This window comes from Sabethes cyaneus, chromosome 3, assembly GCF_943734655.1.
Source record: "Sabethes cyaneus chromosome 3, idSabCyanKW18_F2, whole genome shotgun sequence".
NCBI lineage: Eukaryota > Metazoa > Arthropoda > Insecta > Diptera > Culicidae > Sabethes > Sabethes cyaneus.
Genome location: NC_071355.1, coordinates 144,056,326 through 144,077,918, shown reverse-complemented (window position 1 = coordinate 144,077,918; position 21,593 = coordinate 144,056,326). Strand labels below are relative to the sequence as shown.

At 39.7% G+C, this 21,593-nt stretch overlaps 1 protein-coding gene across 15 annotated transcripts in view; it reads left to right on the top strand.

Annotated features, from left to right (window-relative positions):
- Positions 1-19,545, top strand: part of LOC128742278 (striatin-3) — a 35,200-nt gene extending 15,655 nt beyond the window's left edge. For 14 of the 15 annotated variants that reach the window (XM_053838589.1, XM_053838593.1, XM_053838595.1 and 11 more), the window contains 5 exons: positions 13,447-13,648; positions 13,717-13,944; positions 14,028-14,246; positions 14,346-14,459; positions 17,103-19,545. In XM_053838589.1, coding sequence (XP_053694564.1) covers positions 13,447-13,648; positions 13,717-13,944; positions 14,028-14,246; positions 14,346-14,459; positions 17,103-18,256 — 1,917 coding nt within the window. In that variant the 3' untranslated portion in view covers positions 18,257-19,545. The remainder of the gene's footprint in view (positions 1-13,446; positions 13,649-13,716; positions 13,945-14,027; positions 14,247-14,345; positions 14,460-17,102) is intronic. The other variant, XM_053838600.1, reaches the window with a different exon arrangement.
- The last annotated feature ends 2,048 nt before the right edge of the window (positions 19,546-21,593 follow it).

The window sequence follows — 21,593 nt, the reverse complement described above, 5'->3', positions numbered from 1 at the left end:
TTTTATATTTACCCTCTGAAGCCTCTTGACAGTGCCCTTGACAACCCCAATACACACAAGCACGCATAAAATTTAATAAGCATATCACTAATCCAATAGCGATTATAGCAAAAAGAAATGCAGTGCAGGTCATACAGGAAACACCCGGGCGATATCACAATAGCTCAACTATACTGGTCGCAGTGATGAGTCCACACATGGAAAAAAATATTCTGTAAATTAAAAGATTCCGGAGGTTTAACCGTGTTTTTTGCTTAGAACGGGTTGAGTTCTGGCAAATGCTCATTAGAACTTACTGAAAAAGAACACCACCAAACCAACCCGTATTGCGCATTCTTAGTTTTCCATAAACTAATTCGTTGCCAATGGGAAAATCCAACTTATTCATGAATTCCAAACAAAACAACACTTAACTATATACATCATAGTTTGCTACATCCCTAGTAGCCAGTTGTTACAGAGTAGTTGAAATGACTGATATATGACTAATACATGTCATATATAAATTATTTCAACTAAATATGGTAAAAGCGTGTTACTTACGGGATATTGCATCATGTCAGTACATTTTTGCTAGAGCAAAATATCAGCGAGAACAAAGAGCCGTTGCGCTTCACAGATATTTTTGATTTTTGTGTGTCTTATTAGAAACATTTCTTCTTTTGTCACCAAAAGCCACCACCATCATACAATTAATTGCATTTGCGAGCGTTGTTGAATTTTTCATGGTTTTTCCATAGATAAACACAAAAAAATTGTGCTGAAGGCTTCTTTCGAAATTTTCTCACGTGTTCTTAGTCTTATTAATCTTATAATTCTTCCAAAATTTCGTTATAAACTGTCATTATATAAGCGACAACAAGAAAATATTTGTTTTTCTGTTTCCCAAACTCAAAAAATTCGTCAATATAAATGCAGCAAATTTGCATAATGTTCATTTAGTTGCAACCTCTCAATTTCAGCAGATCATCTTAACTTCAAATAACAAGCCTTGCTGGGAAAAATAATTTTTTTTTTATTCTGCACCAGATACGAAAGAATAATATAACTTTTTTTCAGCAGGATTTCTGGCGGGAAATAGACTCTAGTCTAGACAGCGGGAATTCAGTGGGAAATCAACCTCTGGGCAACGGGAAAATCGTCTGTCGTCCTGGTAACACTTGTTGGGTGCTTCTTACCAGTGGCCTTTCTCATTTTATTACCTTGAGATATTGTACTCATTAAAATGAATAAAAAAAGTTTTAAGATACTGAGCTATTCTTGATTGTATTATCAGACTTATGCAACTTGTTGCATAATTACTTATATCTACAGACCTCAGCTTCTGTTCTTCCTTATCGTTGTGTTTCGTCTTATTTATTCTGTTTAAAAATTAGATTATCACCTTTGCCTTCAGACTTATAATTATCATATGCTGCCACATTTGTATACACTCTTTAGTGAATTTACGTGTAAATTGAGCTGAAACTTGGTTAAAACCACTCAAAATTCCCTTAAAGTATACAAACGCAGATTTTAAGTAGTTTTTCAACAAAAAGTTGATAATAGGAACACAAGACAGTGTTTGTAAATTTTGGGGTAGTTTTATCCAAGTTTTGCCTGAATCCAACCAATTTACAGGTAAACTCATTTAACTACGGTCTTGAATAGTAAATTCAATGCTATTTAAAAAAAACCACCACCCTCTCCCTAATTCCATAAAATGAGATTTTCTGCGTCGAAAATTCAATCTAGAGAGGAGGTAGCCCTTCCATTGAATGAAAAAATAAAGTCAATAGCGCCGGCTCGTTGATGCAAGACAATGAAAAATAAGAAGGAACTCATAATACATGTTTAAACATTACATCTTCAATAAATCATCTAAATATTGCAATTTAAAAAATCGGCAAGTATAATAACGTAAATTCAAAACTTTCATACATATTCAAAACTTTATTAAACATGATATGTCATTAGTATTATGTTACCAACTGTTTTGTACACAATTGGAAAATCAATTTACAATAGCAAAATTAATTGGTACAGTTTCCGTTATGGAAATAAGAAAAGAAAATTAAACTACCCTCCAGTGACATCAATTTAACACTGCCCGTATTAAACCAGTGCTTAGAAATGAAACGTTGTCGAGTTCAGCTAAATTGGCTTACATTCGAATAAACAATACTGTAACCGTATAGCGTAACCATAAGGCAGACGAACTGAGCATTACGCGAACGTTTTAACTTGCAAGAGAGACTATATATAACAGTAGTTAGTAGCTGTATATTTCATACCATCTATCGTCCGTTGGTGTACAATTTTCTGCAAAATCGATTGTGCTGACTGCGGTTTAACTTACGACGACACCAAGATGTGCTGTGCCTTGATGTCTCCATGCTGGCTATTACTGCTATCACAATATATGGCTTAGCTCGAGCAGGATGATGTACTCGTACAATTAACGTAAAGTTTTTCGTGCTAGGTAGACAACATATACCTATCATTTTTTTATAATTTAAACATAAAGAAAACTTTAGCATACATGTATCCTCCAAGCTTTTCCTTTGAGCGGTCTGGGAGCTCCACTTGGTTCCATAATTGTAAATAGACGATAAAAGCAAAAGCGTAAAAAGATAATTGCATTTGCTGGTCAGACTTTAATCGATAAATGGTGTTACGTGTTACATTGTAAGGTTTAGTGTTTTACATTTCTGTCCTGCGAAGTGTCCTTAATCGACATAACTTTTCCCATCAAGATCGACCAAGGGCACCATCAAGTTTCGGTTTTATTTATTATTTTTTCGAGCTAAGTTCCTTATGCTCGGGGGAAATTGGTGACTTTCACTATTTATATTTGGTTGACGTTGGTTGTTCGATACTCGAATTTGTTAGTTCTTTTAATTATTTTACATTGTACTGTATCATAGCACAGCTGATTATGTAGATGAGACCTGAATGTTGAAAACGTCATTTTCCTAAAGACATCCTGTCACGTTATTATACCCTCTATTCATTGATACAATAGCAACAAATATGGTTTCTTCCCGGCTAGTTTGTTTAGATGTTCGAGCCCAAAACAGTTCTGCGAATCCCATGTAACTAAAATGCAGTTTTAAACATTTTCTGCATTAAAAATCAAATCATCCGGGAAAAGTCAAATGCTCCGATGTTGGTATGTTTCTCTTGAAATGTCAAAAGGCCCCCCAGATCCTCGTTATTTAGACGAATTTATAGTAAATAAATTCAATCGTTAAACATGTCAGAGTTTTTGACGTAGGTTTACGTCTTACGGCAAGGTTTGGCTGGATAGGGAGTCATTCCAAAAAATCTTTCTAGAAAAGTGGTCAGGATTTGAACGCTAAAGCTGCTTCGGCATTTTAATATTTTGCATCAATCGATCGGAACATCTTCTACGCGTTGGGTCAAACGAAGACTGCTATTAATTAGTAAGTATACACTATTGAAAAATGGAAAATAACGAAGCATTGTCCAACTATAAATCCTCGCAACCTGATTGGTTGGAATATACGTCATCAAAGTTCGAACGTATTTTTGCATAAAAAAGTGACAGAAACTTACCGTCCCAACAGATCGAAGATTCTTTACGACGTTTAAAGCTATACCAATTTGACATCTTGCTTGGGAAGTGCGCCAGAGGGAAAACCACCCCTGAACCCCTCTTCTTCAGCCGATGTTATCGTTAAAATCGATAAAATGTTCAATCCAGTCCAATTTGAAGTCCTGAAAGTAAACAATTTTGTTAAAGTGTAAGACCACCCCTTCTGTTCAACCGAGTTTAACTTTGAAAATTGCATTTAGTCCAAATTGATGTCCTGAAAGTAAACTCTCTTTCTTGCCATCCTAAGACAGAGCCTGTTGAAGCTATGTTGAACAGCAGTCATGAGAGTCCATCACCTTGACAAAACCCTCTGTATGATTCGAATGAACTTGACAATCCACCCGAAATCCGAACACAGCACTGTATACCATCCATCATAGATTTAATCAGTTTGCTGAGCTTCCTATGAAAGCAGTTCTCGTCCGTGATTTTCCATACATCTTTTCGGTTGATGGTATCATATGCGGCTTTGAAGTCAACGAACAAATGGTGCGTGGGAACTCTGTATTCACGGTTTGGAGGATCTGCCGCAGTGTACATATTTGATCCGTGGTAGACCTACCTTCGACGAAGCCGGCGTGATAAGTTCCCACAAATCTGTTCACAATTGGTGATAGTCGGCGGAAAATGATTTGGGATAGCACTTTATAGGCGACATTGAGAACGGTGATCGCTCGATAGTTCTCACATTCCTACTTGTCGCCCTTTTTATAGATCGGGCAAATACCTCCATCCTTACACCCCTCCTTTAGCTGTTCTGTATCCCAAATTCTAAGAATTAGCTGGTGCATACAAACAACCAGCTTTTCTGATCCCATTTTATTAAGCTCCGCTCCGATGCCATCTTTCCCAGCTGACTTGTTGCTGCTGCCACCTAGGTGGACCTCACGTTCGTCCGTCAGAATACTGCCATTCTTATCCGGACACATTTCTGCTCGCGGCACAAAGCCTTTGCGGGATCCGTTCAGTTTCTGGAAGAACCATCGCGTTTCCAGAGAACGATGCAACCACTCCAACTCTACGTATGCCTGCTCTTCCAGGTAGCGCTTTTTCTCCCAGAAGATTTGGTTTCGCTGCACCTTCATCTGTTTGTGTCTTTCCACGTTCTGACATGTGGCTCTGCGCATCTTGGCCGCCCGCGCAGCGTTCTTCTCAACCATCACCCTCCTCCGCTGATTCCGGGCCACATGGCCGATGGAGCTCTCCGCTACACTGCTGATGGCTGTTTTGATGGTGTTCCAACAGTCCTCGAGAGAGGCTTCGTCCAGCTCGTCCTGTTCGCGCAAAATCTAACCAAGGCTGGCGTCGGTACTGTATGTTGTTTACAACGGAGAGTTCTGGGCGCATCTTAATCATTACTAGGCAGTGGTTCGAGTCAACGTTACCGCTTCGATAGGTTCTGACATCGATAATGTCCGAGAAGTGCCGACGGTCGATCTGTAACTCTGTCTGATTTGGTGACCTTGGATTTGGAGGCGGCAAAGTCGATAAGTCTTAGGCCGATTTCATTGGTCAGCTGGTGTGCGCTGAACTCTCCAATCACCGGATTGTATTCGTCCTCCTGACCTAGCTGAGCATTAAAATTCCCGATGACGATCTTGATATAATGTTTTGGGCAGCGGTCATATTCACTCTGCAACTGCGCGTAGAATTCATCCTTGTCGTCTTCGGTACTTCTGAGGTGGAGGCAGTGCACGTTGATCACGCTTATATTAAAGAATCTGCCCTTGCTTCTCAACCTGAACATTCGAGTATTGATTGGCCCAACCCAATCACCACTTTCCGCATCTCGTCCTTCACTATGAAAACTGTATCCAGGTCGTTTGTGTTGCCGCAGCTCTAGTAAATGGTATGTCCATCTCTGAACGTACGTACCACGACGTCGAACTTGCGGCTCCTCAATACGTCGAAGAGCACTCGCTCGAGCGCTCCCTTGAAAGTTGAGAGATTGGCAGTTTCACGTTCCGAGTTTCCAATCCATAGGCCTTTTTCGTCGTGTGGGTCTATTCCGATTGTTCTTCGCTCCGTGCTTTAGCTTTTTTCGTAGTGGCAGCTTGCAAAGCCCTGTTTCGCCGGAGGGCCAACGAAGCTCGAAAGAGCCCTCATTCGCTGTCGGCATACAACCTTGGCTTCCACCTGGATTGGTTAACCGATCTCCACCAAGGTTACATGTATCGCGGCTGGTACCTTCGAGGAGGTAGGGATAGGAGTTGCTGAATAACAGGCTATGTAGGGTCCATTTTATGCCTACAGGTACACAAGGCACCGACGGTACGCATTATTGAGTCGTTTACCAGCCATCCGTTTAGCTTTAGTCACCATAGAGCTGTGCGAGTTCATGATTCACCATCCACCTCCGCATTCCGTTTTCCTGCACACCGCCGAAGATCTTTCTTAGTAGTCGTCTTTCGAACACGAACACTCCGGGCACTTCGAGTCTTCCGCAGGGTACACTTTGTGGAGGTTTCATCTATTGTTTATTGTTTATTTATTTGTACATCAACAGGCCTTGTGGCCCAAATGACAAATTAACCTAAAAACTACGCACTATTGAAAAAAAGCGATTTTTCAGCACGTTACGGCTGACGTCAAATTCGAAGCTGGAGTAAAAGCGGTTAAAGTGGCGTTGGAGACCGGTAATCGTGCTGAAGCTGCTGTAGTTAGTCCGTCGATTCGGCACGTGCAAAAAGTGGCTATTGCGCAATGTACGACTCCGGACGTGAATATCAAGGTTTTGCAATATATACATGCAATCCACCCGTGAGGTCAATAAATCGGAGACAATTGTTGCTCTATTTACATCGAGACGAACATGAAGGGGGTCTAGGTCGATGAGCCTACAGCGTTGTTCGTAGCTTGGCAGCTGGAAAGGGTTATTCCACGGAAGTCTCCGAAGAGCAAAACGAATGAATCGCCGCTGCACTGACTCGATTCGGCTAACTCCATTTTAATAGTATGAGCTCCAAACTGGAGCACAGTATTCAAGGTTGGAGCGGACTAATGCACAATAAAGAGCTTTCAAGCAGTAAACATCGTTGAAGTTCTTGCCGATGCGCATAATGAAGCCAAGGTTTCTGCAGGCTTTGTCCACGATCCCCAGATCCTTGACGCAGTTTTCACGACGTAATGGCGTATTTGACAGCTTGTAGTCAAAAGCGAACGGGCTCAGCTTTCTGGAAAGTGTGATGTCTGTGTGATGACTTCACACTTGTTGGGGTTAAGCAGCATTCGGTTGTCGACACACCATTTGTCAAAGGTCGATAGTTCCTCCTGAAGGACAGCGGCGTCGGATAGATTTTCGACTTTTGAGTATAACTTGAGGTCGTCAGCAAACAAGAGTCGCGGACCTTTAAGCAACTAGTTGACGTCATTGAAGTAGATAAGGAATATTAAAGGACCAAGATGGCTGCCTTGTGGTATTCCAGAATGAGTAGTGAACGATCCAGAGAGACTTCCCTCAATGTTCACCTTTAAGTGGCGATCGGATAAGTATGAACGGAACCAACGCGCGAATTTTATCCAGTTTAACAATAGCGATTTGGTGGTTCAATTTGTCGAAAGCTGCGGAAAGATCAGTGTAAATGACATCTGTTTGCGACCGAGCATTGAAACTATTTATCACGTACGATGTGAGGATCTACTCGACCGCAATTGGTTGTGAAGCCCATAATAAGCACGACTTTAGTTGATAATACGCCTCTGAATGTCATGGTTGGTGTCATTGACCGCCGTTACCAGTGAGCCAAGATAGACAAATTACCTTAACTACCTCAAACTCATCGCCGTCGATCGTTACACTACTGCACAAGCGGCGTCGGTCGGCCTCGGCTCCGCAGCTGACATGTGCTTTGTTTTAGACGTATTTACCATTAACCCAATCTTTTCTGATTCGCGCTTTAATGTACTGTTAGTATAATGTACTGTTCAGCCTCCGCCACAAATGTTCTGTCGATATTTTCCATGTAATCGGCGAAGCTGACGAATTACCTAGATTTGTAGAAGATCGTGCCCTGCGTGTTGATATTCGTTTGATCCGTTCGAGTTTGAAAAACTTTCTTGGAAAGTCGTTCTCGTCCATGATTTTCCATAGCTTTTTTCGGTCGGTGGTATCGTATGTATCTTTAAAGCTAACGAACAACATGCGAGTTCTGTATTAACGCCCTTTGGATATTTGTTGTTGACCGCTGTTGACCAACGAAGCCGGCTTGATAGATTTTAAGTAATGACAACTTTCTCTTTTAAAGAAGCATCAAATCATTTCAATCGGTACGCCAGTTAGAACAAACTAGGAATCATTAGTTACCGTCTACATAAAATTGAAAATAATGTAAATCACTTCCACTGAAGCTTCTGAAACTCATTTTATCATTATTCCTTATCAACATACCGAATGATAATAAAGTTATCAGCTGATCAGTTTTAAGTTGACCGAGTGTCTAATATAATCATAAATAAATGTGAAGAGCCAGTCAAAGATATAGAAGCACAACGCAATTTATCAATGATTTATAGTTTGCAGCTATAAATCGCAAACATGAATGTAAAGAACGTGCCACTCGAGCCGCGCTGCTATCGTTTGGTAACTTGTTGTTTTTTTTTAGCGACAACAACAATATTTTTATTCCACTCAACTATAAGTTATAGTAACGTGACGTTGTATTACGGTAACGACCGTGATAATGAAAATCATTCAATGACGGGGTTGCGGATGTAAATGTAAGCAGCACCAAACACAGTGGCGTCGGTGTCGCGTCGGTCAGTAGCAAGATTGCTAGGCATAGTGTAAACCATCGGTCTCTAAATTTAGACCAACGGCAGAAGTCTCGCCCACGCTTTGTAAATCACAAACCACGCGTTTGATGCCATTTGCCGCTTGTTCTTACCCGCCTTCTGTCGAAAAGCAGACGTAGAACGAGTGGTTGAAAATAACGATCTCATCCGGAAAGTTAAGGGGTGTAAGGAAAGTTTGATGGGCGTGCATATGAAAATGCTGTTTGCTAATTGACAGAACCCTAATTTCTAGAAATGTGTTCTCTTTTCTTTCACACGTATAAAACAACATGAAACGATCAAATGTCGAAGAAATAGTCAAATTCGTCATCGAATCGGAGACCTATTACAGTGTAATTCAACTATTTTTAGCCATCCAAGTCCTATGTCGGCAAAAAGCATTAAAACTGCTAAAATTAAAGCATCGTAAAACAAGACAAATTTGAACTTTAACGATCGTAATTTCATTGAAATAAATAGATAAATTTAGTACGGAGCACTTGCAGTCTACATATAATTATTTTGGATTTGGCACCTCTTTCATCGCAATGTAGAAGCATGTACATTGACTCACTCTTATTGGTGAAACAGTTCACATGAACTTCGTTTTTCATGTTTATTAAAAACTAGTTAAGCAAACAAACAAGTTGTACCTGAGTTTCGTTTTTAATTTGTTTAATACGGAGCCATCCCAATAAACTATTCTGAAAATGAGTGCCGGTTTGATATATCTCGGTAAAACTCAGTATTGTGTGCATTTTACTTCATAGATAAAAGCATGTCGGAAATACGCCGGACGCTAGAAACAGCTTAAAAAGCATGTTTTTGTAACCGTTTTTATCGTATTTCTAGTTTAGCAACATGGTCAATGGGAATAAATATCAGGCGCCTCCATGCCTGTTTTTGCAAAATTTAAAAAAAAATTAAGTGAGGGAGGGTCATTGAAGCATAGTTGTATGAAACTCTATCAATATCTTTGTTTCGTTACTTCTTTCTACCGTCTCCTACGTTAATTGTAAAAAACTACAGTTACCGCCATCCGGGGTGACATTGGGCCACGGGGGTGAGATTGGGCCAAAAACCAAAAATGTTTATTTGTGAAAATTTATTATATCTGTAGAAACTGGTGACTTAAATTCAAAATGATGATGAACATAACATATTTATTCATAACTTAGAATGGAACACAGATAATATTAGCAAACTATTTAGCCTAAGCAGGGTTTCAAAGTTCGCGATCAAAAATACGCGGAAATAACGCTTGTAAAAAATGTCCCGCATAAACCAACCCAAACAAGAAATCGCATCAACTTGCTATCTTGAAGGTATATAAACTAATCATTTACAATGTTTCGAAAGGTTATTATGTGTTGGATAAGTTTTAATTACGAAAATAATATTTTTCGAAACTTTGTACTTTTCGAGCTTCACGGGGGTGAGATTGTGCCAAGCCATAATGATCGATCCAATTTGTGGATTTCACATACACAACAAAAATACGTCAGTATACACCAGCACACTCACATTCTTTACTATTGAGCACAATATTTTGACAGATTAGATAGCATCATCCATTTTGGAGCAAACTGCATCATAGGTCTGCTAAATAATTTAAATTAATTTTTACTTTTTCTCTGGAAATTTCAGATACTTTGAATAAACACTCTAATAAAAGACGAATATATTATACCGTGAATAAACTGCCAGTTTTAAGGAGGGGGGAGGGGGGTAGGATAGGCCACATGTTCTGCGGCCGCGGGTTCTTGAACGAAGTAATGGTTACTTTTGTTAAATAATCAAATAGATATGCTTCCTTAGGATACACCCTTTCATATATCTCCCCCTTGTTAACCCTAGAAATGCTAATGGCTATATAAAGGCTGTCCATTGACTACGAACTCATTTTTAGTTATTTCAGACCTCCTCAGGTTATTTTCGTTCATACTTTTTGTATGATGCGTTGTTTTTGGCCGACCCCCTGACCCTGATAGTCCGCTTAGTTCATGGATGGCCCCAAATGAACTACTTTATACTGATCTTTATGTGTATTGTTTATAAACATGCTAATGTTCACTGTTTAGGTTTTTAGCCTAACTTTATGTTTTTGGCACAATGTCACCCCCTAGAAGGGGTGAGATTGTGCCAAAGTTGATGCACTTCCAGTAAAATTAGGTTTCATTGTAACTAGACCATCTCTACGGTAGTTGTTAATTGAACAATTTAGTATATATTGGCAGCTTCGAAATCAACTTAGTTCCTAAATTGTGTGTATACTGAGCTAAAGAACAAAAATATATACTTTTTTGGCACAATCTCGCCCCGGATGACGGTATATAAAAATTCTTTTGTTTATTTAGTTTGCGAGATTTTTGTTCAGCCTGGCTTAATTACTACAAGGGGTTATTTGATCCCAGCAGAAAATTTGCGGAACTAATAAAAATATGTGTGTTGTTGCGTGAAAAAACAATCATACTCTTGCATAAGAGCAAGAAAAAGTTGGGCAGATCGACAAGCAAAAACACTTGTGAGCATCCGTGGCTATTCTGTCGTATCTACAAGTCGCCTCCATATCATTCGGTTTTAGATTGCTATTCTCGAATTTTCCCGAGTACTTCTTGCTACTCAAGCATTCTCGTCCGATTCATCCGACATTCTCGGCATTTACCGTATGGCCAACCCATTGTAGTAGCTTGGCTACATCCATATTTTTAACACCTGGTTTTGATGTCACCCTTCTCTTGCCAGCGGCGCAACTTTTATCTACAAGCCACTTGTACATGCACGAAAATCAAAGCCTTCTTCCTCTAGGTTGATTTCCGCATGTCAAGGAACATGTATGCCAAGTTTGGTGAAGAACCGTTCAGGCGTTCCTGGTTTATGGCGATTCATACTAACATACAAACATTGGTAGGTACATTGAATTTTATAGATTAAATGCTTGCAATTATTTTTCAACATGACAAAGCTGTTTCCAGTGCTTTGATGAATGTGAAAAAATTGGAAATTATTGCATTATGTGTATTTGTTTGTGCGCATGCATCAGTAATTTGCACTGACACTGACAATGATGTTGAACTTCACAGCAACGCAAGGTCTCTGCCTAATTAGCTGTACCTGTATCCTGTATACGATGCCTTTACCAATAATAGTTATGTTGAACAGAAATAATATGACAGCTTTATTGTTGAAAGAAATTTGACAGCTATAATGATGATGTGCCCAGCGCAACTTGTAGAAAAAATAGAAAGGCCTAATTAGTAAACGCAGTTACCTACCACCTACCCATGCTTTGGTGATTATCGCTAAACTCCTAAGTAGTGAGCACAAAGAAAAAAAACATAAGAAAGCGCATTCTCAACTGCAGACGCTATTTTCTGAAAGCCATCAAAAGGAACTGTGAGCTTATGTCTATATAAAACTTTTGCACTAGCTTCCCACACGTTTTGCCTTTTACTGCAGAAACGTTTTAAGCTCAATTCACTTTTGTCGAAGTTTTATTTTCAGTTTCGTTTCGTTCGCGTCTTGCTTAACGTTGGATGTTTTTTTTGTGTGCCTAAGCCAGTAAAAAATATACGTCAAAATTGGTGAAAATTTCGTACTGTGTGTGTTCCCCTTTACCGTTCGAAAGGTCCGGGATAGACAGCTCGACTCCATCACCTTCAGTTCTGCTTTTGTCTAACTTCGTCTGATAAGTAAAGATCGTTCTAAATAGGTGAAATAGGTGTGCTGCATCGAAAATTCCTGTGGTACATGTTTCTTATACCGTAACGTAATAATTATGCAATTATTTTAATTGTTGAGATAAAAATCGCTTCGGGTACAAGGTTTTTGCTTTCTTGTGATTATTATCATTTTTATCATTATCATACTCCGGTCGCAACTCTTGTGCTTGATTTGTTATTACGGCTATGTTATATCAAGGAAGTTATCTACTTCTCAATAATGTAATAATTTGATAGTCATGTCAGCTGAGAACTTGATAGTCGTTCGCACGGTGAGAAGTACATTCTTAAATTCATAGATTTCATGGAAAAATATGCATTTATGTTGAAATTTGGGACACATTTGGATGCCTTCTATTGATTCACTAAACTAGATAGTGTTTGGATTGATAAGATGAATTCTATAGAAGAATCCATCGAAAATGTATCGTAAAATACATATGAATATAATAACTGAATATAGGATGAAAGATTTTGGAAGCTAATAGCTCTGCCAATTATATATGCATTTTGATTTATAATAGATGTAGCAATAATGTGGTTTTTAATAAAAATTCCATTTTCAATCACTAAATAATGAAAATTAACATAAAGCTTCAAACTCAAATTTTCCAATTGCCAGTAGTACCCGCGGTCGTGATCCTGCGTGAATCCCTCATTTGTTTCCCTAGGCACAGATCCACATACTTTTTAGCTGTTGTTAGTGATAAGGCACGAATCCTTATCGAGCAATGCCTCCAATTCAGCGACTTCTAAGGTGCTTAGCCTTCCTTCACGCGAATGGTCGTCAACATCGAAATCACCGTCTTTGAAAAGACGATACCAATCGTGGCAACTTTTTGGAACTCTTTGGAACGTGTTTTAGCTTTTTGAATGAAAGAAGTAGATCGCAGATAATTTTCTCGTGGAAATTAAATTTAAAAAAACTTATCCAATTTAATTCTACTATGTATATTTTATTGTTGATAGATACGTATTTCGCCTATGACTTGCAGGCTTCCTCAGTATCTGTTTTCGAACAACAGAAAACAGATACTGAGGAAGCCTGCAAGTTTTAGGCAAAACACGTATCTATCAAGAACAAAATATACATAGTAGAACTAAATTGGATAAGTTTTCTTTTTATTTAATTGCCAGGTTTCGTATTCTACAAAGACGCTCAAAAAATTGTATTGTTAAAAAAATTTTATGCACTATAACATAGTAGTACCACTCGTTCCGGATACCAAAATCGGTCTGATGATAGAGCAGATTAACGTTTTCGTAACTTTCAAACGTTACAAAAGTAATATTATATAAACAACCAACAAATAGCAGTTATACAATAACACGTTCTTATTTTTCTCCTATTTACAGGCAAAAATAGCAGTACTTTTAGGGGAACGAAAAGGTCAGGAATCTCTCAAATCCGACCTCATTAGGCGTATAAAAATGTTGGAATATGCACTGAAACAAGAAAGGGCAAAATTTCATCGGTTAAAATATGGTGTCGATCCACCTATGAACGATATTAAACCTCCTTCGGATGAGCCAGGGATTGGCACAGAGGTCGCACCAGGTTCGTTTTATTTCTAAACAGGATTATGTCGGGACAGCCAGTAAATTGCTTCTTCACATTCATTACAGATCCGGAAGTACCGTACAGTTCTGTGTCGAATATAACATGGCGGCAAGGCAGACAACTACTTCGTCAATATTTGCAGGAGATCGGATATACCGAAACAATCCTTGACATTCGTTCGACCCGGGTCCGCTCGTTACTGGGGCTGAACAACAACAGCGAACAAGAGGAGAATGTAAATCCGAATATCAACGGCGGGACCGAAAACAACAAACGTGCTAGTGAGTCACAAGGTAAGAACGCCAAAACTTGTCCAATATGTGCTTTGATTCCTTCAAACAGCTAACTTGTCTAACGGCTCGATGTGCTCTGATAGGTCGCCGGACACCGGCGAAAAAATCCCAACCGTCATCAATGACTGAAGCAATGATCATGGACTCTGAAGCAGCAGTTATAGCAAATTTTGAATTCCTGGCTCAAGCAGATGCCGAGATGTCCGACGAAGATGACTTGTCGGATGAACTTGGTGGCGAGAATGAGGAAACGGATATGAAAACGACAAAGCGAAAAGCCAAAGGTGTTACTATGAATGAAGGTGAGTAGGGAATTGTGTGTGATATCAAAATTGTTGGTCAGTGTTTATCGTTTTCTTTTTCTTTTCTTTTTTTTGCTGCAACCATAAACTATTCTACAGACGACGTCGATGCTGAAGCGGACGAAGTAATCAATGAATTGAATCTGTTAACAGAAGGTGAGGACAACAATTTGACTGAAAGCAGAAAAATTGACGGAGGGGATTTATTTGTTGGTGAGTAGTATTAAAGGGGTACTTGAGTTGATTTTTTTTGTTTATTCCCCTCCGTCCTATTGTGTATTTTTAAATAAAAACTACAATGTATACAGGTATACAGGTTGTACGAAAGGGTGACGTAGGACTATATCTGATCATTAGATCAGAGACTAATGTAAACTGCATTTCTGGCATATGTATGTTTATAAGAATCTGTGAGTGGCATTGTTCAAGTGAATGTTTAAAAGAGAAAAGCGAAATACTCTGATTCAATTCTTCATTGAATGCAATGGTGGCTTTGAATATACGTGGAGTACAACGCCTGCAACCATTGAGATATAGAGATTTCTTTTAAAAATCAATTGTGTGCATCATAAAGGTTGAATAGTACGGAATGACCAGCCCACAGATTTTTGTATTAAATATGATTACACCTAACTTAACATGTTTCAATAATCTTACTTTAACTCCTTTGTGGTCTTTAATAACATTCAAGCCAAAGCACGTTCATCGCAAATATGACGGTCCATTCGATGTCCTTCTCTTTTGACGTGAATGGCAACAGTGAATGGCTTGTTACATAGCAGAAAATATGGCACATACGCAAAAATTTCTGTTTTATTTGTATGAGAGTCCTTATCCTCCTGCCACAGGAGTTAGGGGTCTTAAACCATCATAAAATAAATTTATGCCTCCAAAAACCCCCACATGCCAAATTTGATTCCATTTGCTTAGTTAGTTCTCGAGTTATGAGGAAATTTGTGTTTCATTTGTATAGGAACTCCCTCTCTTAAACACCCTCCGTAAAATTGCTCTCGTACTTACTTATGTGTCCATGTCAGCCGGTCCAGCAGAACATAGGGATGAAATCAGAGATCTCCACTGCTGACGGTTACCCGCCATGACTTTTACCTGTCGCCAGGACAGGTTCTCGTCTACAGCCCGGATGTCATTGGCTAAGCTGCGTCGCCTTGAGCCTCTGGGTCTACCTCTTCTACGTTATCCTTATGGATTCCAGTCGAGTGCTTCTCTGCAGACCTCCTTTGCTCCTTTCCTCAAGGTGTGTCGGATCCACTTCCACCTACGTTCACGAATTTCTGTGGCTATTGGTCGTTGATGACACCGACGATGGAGTTGCTCATTGGATATCCAATTGTCAGGCCACCAGGCACGAATAATATATATCGCAGGCACCGATTAATAAATACCTGCAGTTTTTGCGTTGTCTCCGCTGAGACGCCCCACGTTTCGCAGGCATACAGCAGTACGGATGAACTCTTCCTTCATGTCATCGGGCTTGTCGTTCGTCAGTGCATACACATTCATCAGGCAGTAGTTAACCCACGGTTACTCGCACTGTTGTATTTTGTACAACGCCTATGGAACGGTAACTATATCTCAGAATATCTCGGGATTCTGGCAATAAACAAAGTTAGTGTATCAGCAAGATTGATTCGCAAACCAAGATCTTTCAATCGGTGGACAAAGTTTCATGAGTGTTTCACCAAGTGGCGTTAGTATTCGAGTGAATCCTGTTCTGTTTTAGCAAGTCTATGAATCGAAGTTGGCACGTGTAACGACAGGTTAAAGAATTGCCCTTAATCTTCAACACGCATAGGCGGCCATTAATTGGCCTCCACTCACGCTCCAGGACACACTTCGTTTGTTTTGCATGTAATACCAATCCAACTCTGATACATAAAATAAAATACGTCGTACCCGCAATAGGATATACCGCAAGGACGACCGCAAGGAGAACGCTCCAGTCTTCGGCCATCGAACTTCCTATATGCAACCTCGACCTTCATATTCTGCAGCTCTCTTGCCAAGACACCCGCGCGTGCCGGTTCAAGTAGTCTTGACATTCCACGTATCAGCAACATCATCTATGGCTCGAGCAGCACGTTCCTCACAATCATATGAAGGATATGTGCCTTTTCCATCTCCTTTTCCAAGTACTGAGTTTCCAATAATCGCTGTCCTTTTTGTTCGCCTGGGTCCATTCCAATTATTCCATTGCCAGTCGTTTCCTAAATTGTTCGTAGTATAAGTTTTTATGCATCCACCTTGATAGGGCTACGATGGCTAATCTCGCAAACAGGTCTGCCGTTTTGGATATAGCTGGTGAGACACAACGTTTCTTAAGTCAGCTGTTGTACGCCGCCCCTAAGCTGGGTTACAGCCGCGTACCTGGTAAGGAAACGACGATCCACCGTGCAGTCGGATTCCCGTCATTAGTTGCCCCTAACCTGAAGACAGGCGCTTACGGCTGGTAAGGCTATTCCTTCACTCGGCGAAAGCATGAAAATGTCTCCTTCTCTGTCGACATACGACCTTAGTTTCCACCGTTGCTCGTACCTGGTTGTTACCGTGAAGACTTAGAGATAGAGGCTGAGGATCACTACGGGGTCTATTTTATGCTTACAGCCTGGCACTGATGGTATGCGTTATCCGGCCATTTACCACCAAGCATTTTAAATAAAAAAATACATAAACCAATAACAAAAGTTATAAAAATTGTTACAAATAGGTCACATAACGGTTGAGACAAAGCGTCAAAGTAGAAGAAAAACAAAAAGAATTTGCCATATGTAGTAACTAATCACACTAGCGACAAGCAATAGCAATCTATTTTCTAACAAGATCTATTCACTCTTCCAGGCTACAATAAACCCGCCATACCTCGTCATCCATCGATACCTGGTATTACTAACGACGAGGAAGTGGATTCATCGCTTGGGCTGGGTGAATTGGCACAGTTAACAGTCAACAATGAAGCTGAATCGACGTACGAAGTTTCTAACGCGAAGGAACCATACCGTAAAACTTGGAATGCCAAGTACACTCTCCGGTCTCATTTCGACGGGGTTCGTGCTTTGGCCTTCCATCCACAGGAACCAGTTCTGATAACTGCCTCTGAAGATCACACACTTAAGTTGTGGAATTTACAGAAAACCGTGCCAGCCAAAAAGTCAGCTAGTCTCGATGTGGAACCTCTCTACACGTTTCGTTCACATAACGGCCCGGTCCTATGTCTAGCAATGTCGGCGACCGGGGAACAGTGCTACTCAGGTGGCCTAGATGGCGCCATCAATTGTTGGAATTTACCGAACTCCAACATAGACCCGTACGATAGCTATGACCCAGAAGTCATGAAATGTACGCTGGACGGACACACAAATGCCGTATGGGGTTTGGCAGTAAATCACACAAAGAACAGCCTTGTATCGTGCTCCGCTGATGGCACCGTAAAGTTATGGTCACCGTCTGGAAAGATTCCACAACTAAATACGACGTTCACCTCCGAAACCGAAGGCACCCCAACGTCAGTTGACTTCGTACGAGATCAAACAGACAGAATCGTGGTTGCCTACAGCAGTACTCACTGTATCATATATGATACAGAAACTGGACGACAGGTAGTTAAACTGGAAGCCAGTCAAGAAATGACCGGAAATGTAGGGAAACACATCAACAAAGTGGTCAGCCATCCTACGTTACCGATAACAATTACAGCCCATGAAGATCGACACATTCGCTTTTGGGACAACACAACCGGTTCACTGATACATTCAATGGTAGCTCATCTCGATGCTGTCACCAGTCTAGCTATCGACGCTCATGGGTTGTATTTGCTGTCTGGTTCGCATGACTGCTCGATCCGATTATGGCATATGGATAACAAAACGTGCGTACAGGAAATCACTGCACACCGCAAAAAGTTCGACGAAAGCATATTAGATGTCGCATTTCACCCATCAAAACCGTATATCGCTAGTGCCGGTGCTGATGCAATAGCTAAAGTGTTCGTTTAATGTGTATTCTACCCTACTGTCCACAATGGCAGAATTAAGTAAATAAAACAAAAAGCAAAAGAAACTCTTTATACCTATTATGATATCAAACAAGAGGAAGCGTAAACGCGAATAAGGCAGAGAAAATACAAGCCAACGAAGGCGTTATGCGAGAAGGAGACAAAGCAAAAAGAAACGGTAGTTGTTTTTAATTATCACGAACATTCTAGTTACAAAATATAACAAATAACAAAGTAAAGAAAGGTAAGCAGATAGCAACTGATTAAGAAAAAAAAATATGCATGATAATTTTTACAATAAACGCAAAAAACACATAAATACACAAAATAACAAAACATAGACAAACTTAAACAGTCAAGTAGTTGAATGGTTAAAAAAAATCCGAGCAATTGAACGATTTGAAGCAAAACGATGACTTTTAATCAAATGGCGCGTCGCAAAACAGCCATCACTCAACTATTCGCAGACGATGCCAACAAAACGAGCTAGCAAAAATAAAACCAAAAGGTTATTCCCAATAAACGAATTTTTATACAGATAATTTATAAATAATGCAATAGAACACGTGGCAACAAACAAAAAAAGTCGGAATACGAAAAAAGCAAATCTGCACAGTTCTTGAACTTTGTCGTTAGTATTTCAGATCTTACATAACCAAAAAAAACTCAGTTTACCGCTTCAACGTTCTTTGTCCCAGTATGTCTTTTTTCCCTCTGGTCTCGGTTTGTCGATCGTTAATTTGTTTCTTATTACCGGTCCATAACCTGATGTATATTCCCAACGTAAGCAGTGTGCGTTTTATGTTGCAGCAAAACGGGACAAAATATTTTAGTGAACAGAGATGTTGCATCGTGGAAAAGCGACAACAAGAATAGAAGGCACCCACATACACATTCATGGATTTCAACGTGAGTTTTAGATCTTAGTGTAGAAAGTGATAAGAAAAGATATAATATGAGAATTAAACATGATAAACTATGTGTAACAAATGTAGGCTCTTAAACAGAGAAAGAGATAGCGGATAGGATTTGAGATATAAAACGATGCAAAAAACAGAACAACCAGTAGTCACCGCAATTCAAAATACGTTAACTTCTGCAAAAGAGGTAAGTTCTCGGTAAAGCACGACACTTTTGGCCGCAACAACATTCATATATTGCAAGCTGATTCCTTCTGTGCTGCCGCTTGCAGAAAATAAGGGAAATCAAAGTAATAAAATGTATTTATTTTACTCATATCCGTAATACGTTGTTAATTAATGATTTGATTTATTATAAATAAAGTCTAGATTAATTACGTTTTGTGTTTATTTTGTTTTTATTTCCCTTTGTGACAAATTCGTTTCTTTATATTTATACACAACGCTGGTCGTTGTTGGATTTAGCTTTATTTAGTTGCCATTGCATTTTTGAATCGAACAAACATAAGTTGATTATTTCTCTTAATTAACAGACAGCAGCAACTAAATAATTGTCATTCTTAGTTTGATTTTATTTTTATTTTAATAACTCAAAAATAAATTCTTTATTTTTATGTCGCTATTTGCAACCGTAGACCAATGTTCTATTATAGAAAAATGGCATCGCCATTGACGATGGAATACTGAAAATAATTTTAGCAGCTACCTAAAAATTAGAAACAAGCGTGTATCAATCAGAATATCAGTTGAAGCTCGTTCTGTAAAAGTGCAACCATTTCATGTTTTTCAAAGATTTGAACTTTTCGTCGTTTCTTGGACCATCCTTTCCTAAATGCAAATTTGTAGATCCATCTGGTTAATCCAGTTTCACAGGAAGTCCTCTCAATCAAACGTAAATGAGCCTTAGTCACACATTCAACTAGCAACTAGTAGGTTTCGTATAATTCATAGGCCCCACATTTGCTTTATTACAAATTTACTTACCAGCCGAGAGCCGGGGTGGCTCTTGCCGTATCGAAAACTCCTCTCCATTGTATTTGGTTGTGGGCTACTCGTCACCAATTCGTTGCGCGTCTCGACACACGCAAGTCGGCTTCAACCTGGTCGAGCCATCTAGCACGTTGAGCTCCTCTATTGCTAGTGCCGGTGGGATTCTTGAAGAGAACGTTGTCCGGTATCCTAACGACGTGGCCGGCCCACCGTAGTCTCCCAACTTTCGCCAGGTGTACGATGGGAATCTCTCCAAGTAGTACCTGCAGCTCGTGTTTCATACGCCTACGCCACTCTCCGCTAATCGTTTGTACTTCGCCAAAAATAGTCCACAATACCTTTCGTTCAAATACGGCAAGTGCACATATGTTTTCCGTAATCAAACTTAACCCATTATGACCCAGCGTATGATATATCATACCTCGTCTTCAAAACCTGTTTACTGCTGAATTTCAATAGTTAGCATTGTTAATATATCACTACAAGAGAGATAAGACATCAATCTGATGTGTGTGTGATATAATTTGTCAGTTTTTGTCATTTCATCTGTATTTTCAGCAGTGCAAAGTTGTGACAAATGGCGGAAAAAAAGTTGAAAAAATGGCGAAAAAATTTTTGTCTCCAAAACGCATGGAAAAGTCTACATTTAGTGACGAAACATTACCTGACATGTAAATTAGTGTTTATATGTAAAGTCTATCACAAAATTCGGTAAGAAATCTGTAAAAAACTTTGTAATTTGTTTGTTTGAAACAGACCCTATAAAATATTTAACCTGCGATATTTTGGCCTTGAAAGCATTCCAAATGATGATTTTGCGTTTCCCGACACATTCGAGCCATAATATAATAGATTACAGAGTTTCACTTCATTTGGTCCAAATTTAGGTATACCCGGGTCATAATGGGTTAATGTCCAAGTTCGTAGAGGACTACCGGGCTGATTAGCCTTTTGTACGTCATCAGCTTTGTGCGGCGGTGTATGTTCCTTGATCGAAGCGTCTTGCGGAAGGAAAAGTAGACCCGATTTCCAGCTTAAATGCTTCGTTGAATCTCCTTACTCGTATTATTGTCGGCGGTGACCAGAGATCCCAAAATGCGAATTCATCAACCACTTCCAGTTCATCACCATCAATAGCCACTGTACGTGAGTGGCAAACGTTGCGTTCTTTGGAGCCGTTTCCTACCATATATTTGGTTTTCGACGCATTGATTTATAACCCTATCCTCCTGGTCTCCGTTTTTAGTCTGGCGTAGATTGACTCCGCCGTCCCAAGGTTTCTGATAATGTTTTCGAGGTCGTCTGTGAAGGCTAGGAATTGGCTACTCTTGCTGAAGTTCGTTCCTCTCGTTTTGATTCCCGCTCGCCAGATCGCACTTTCAATAGCGATATTGAATAACATACAACCCTCTGCGCGATTCGAAAGGA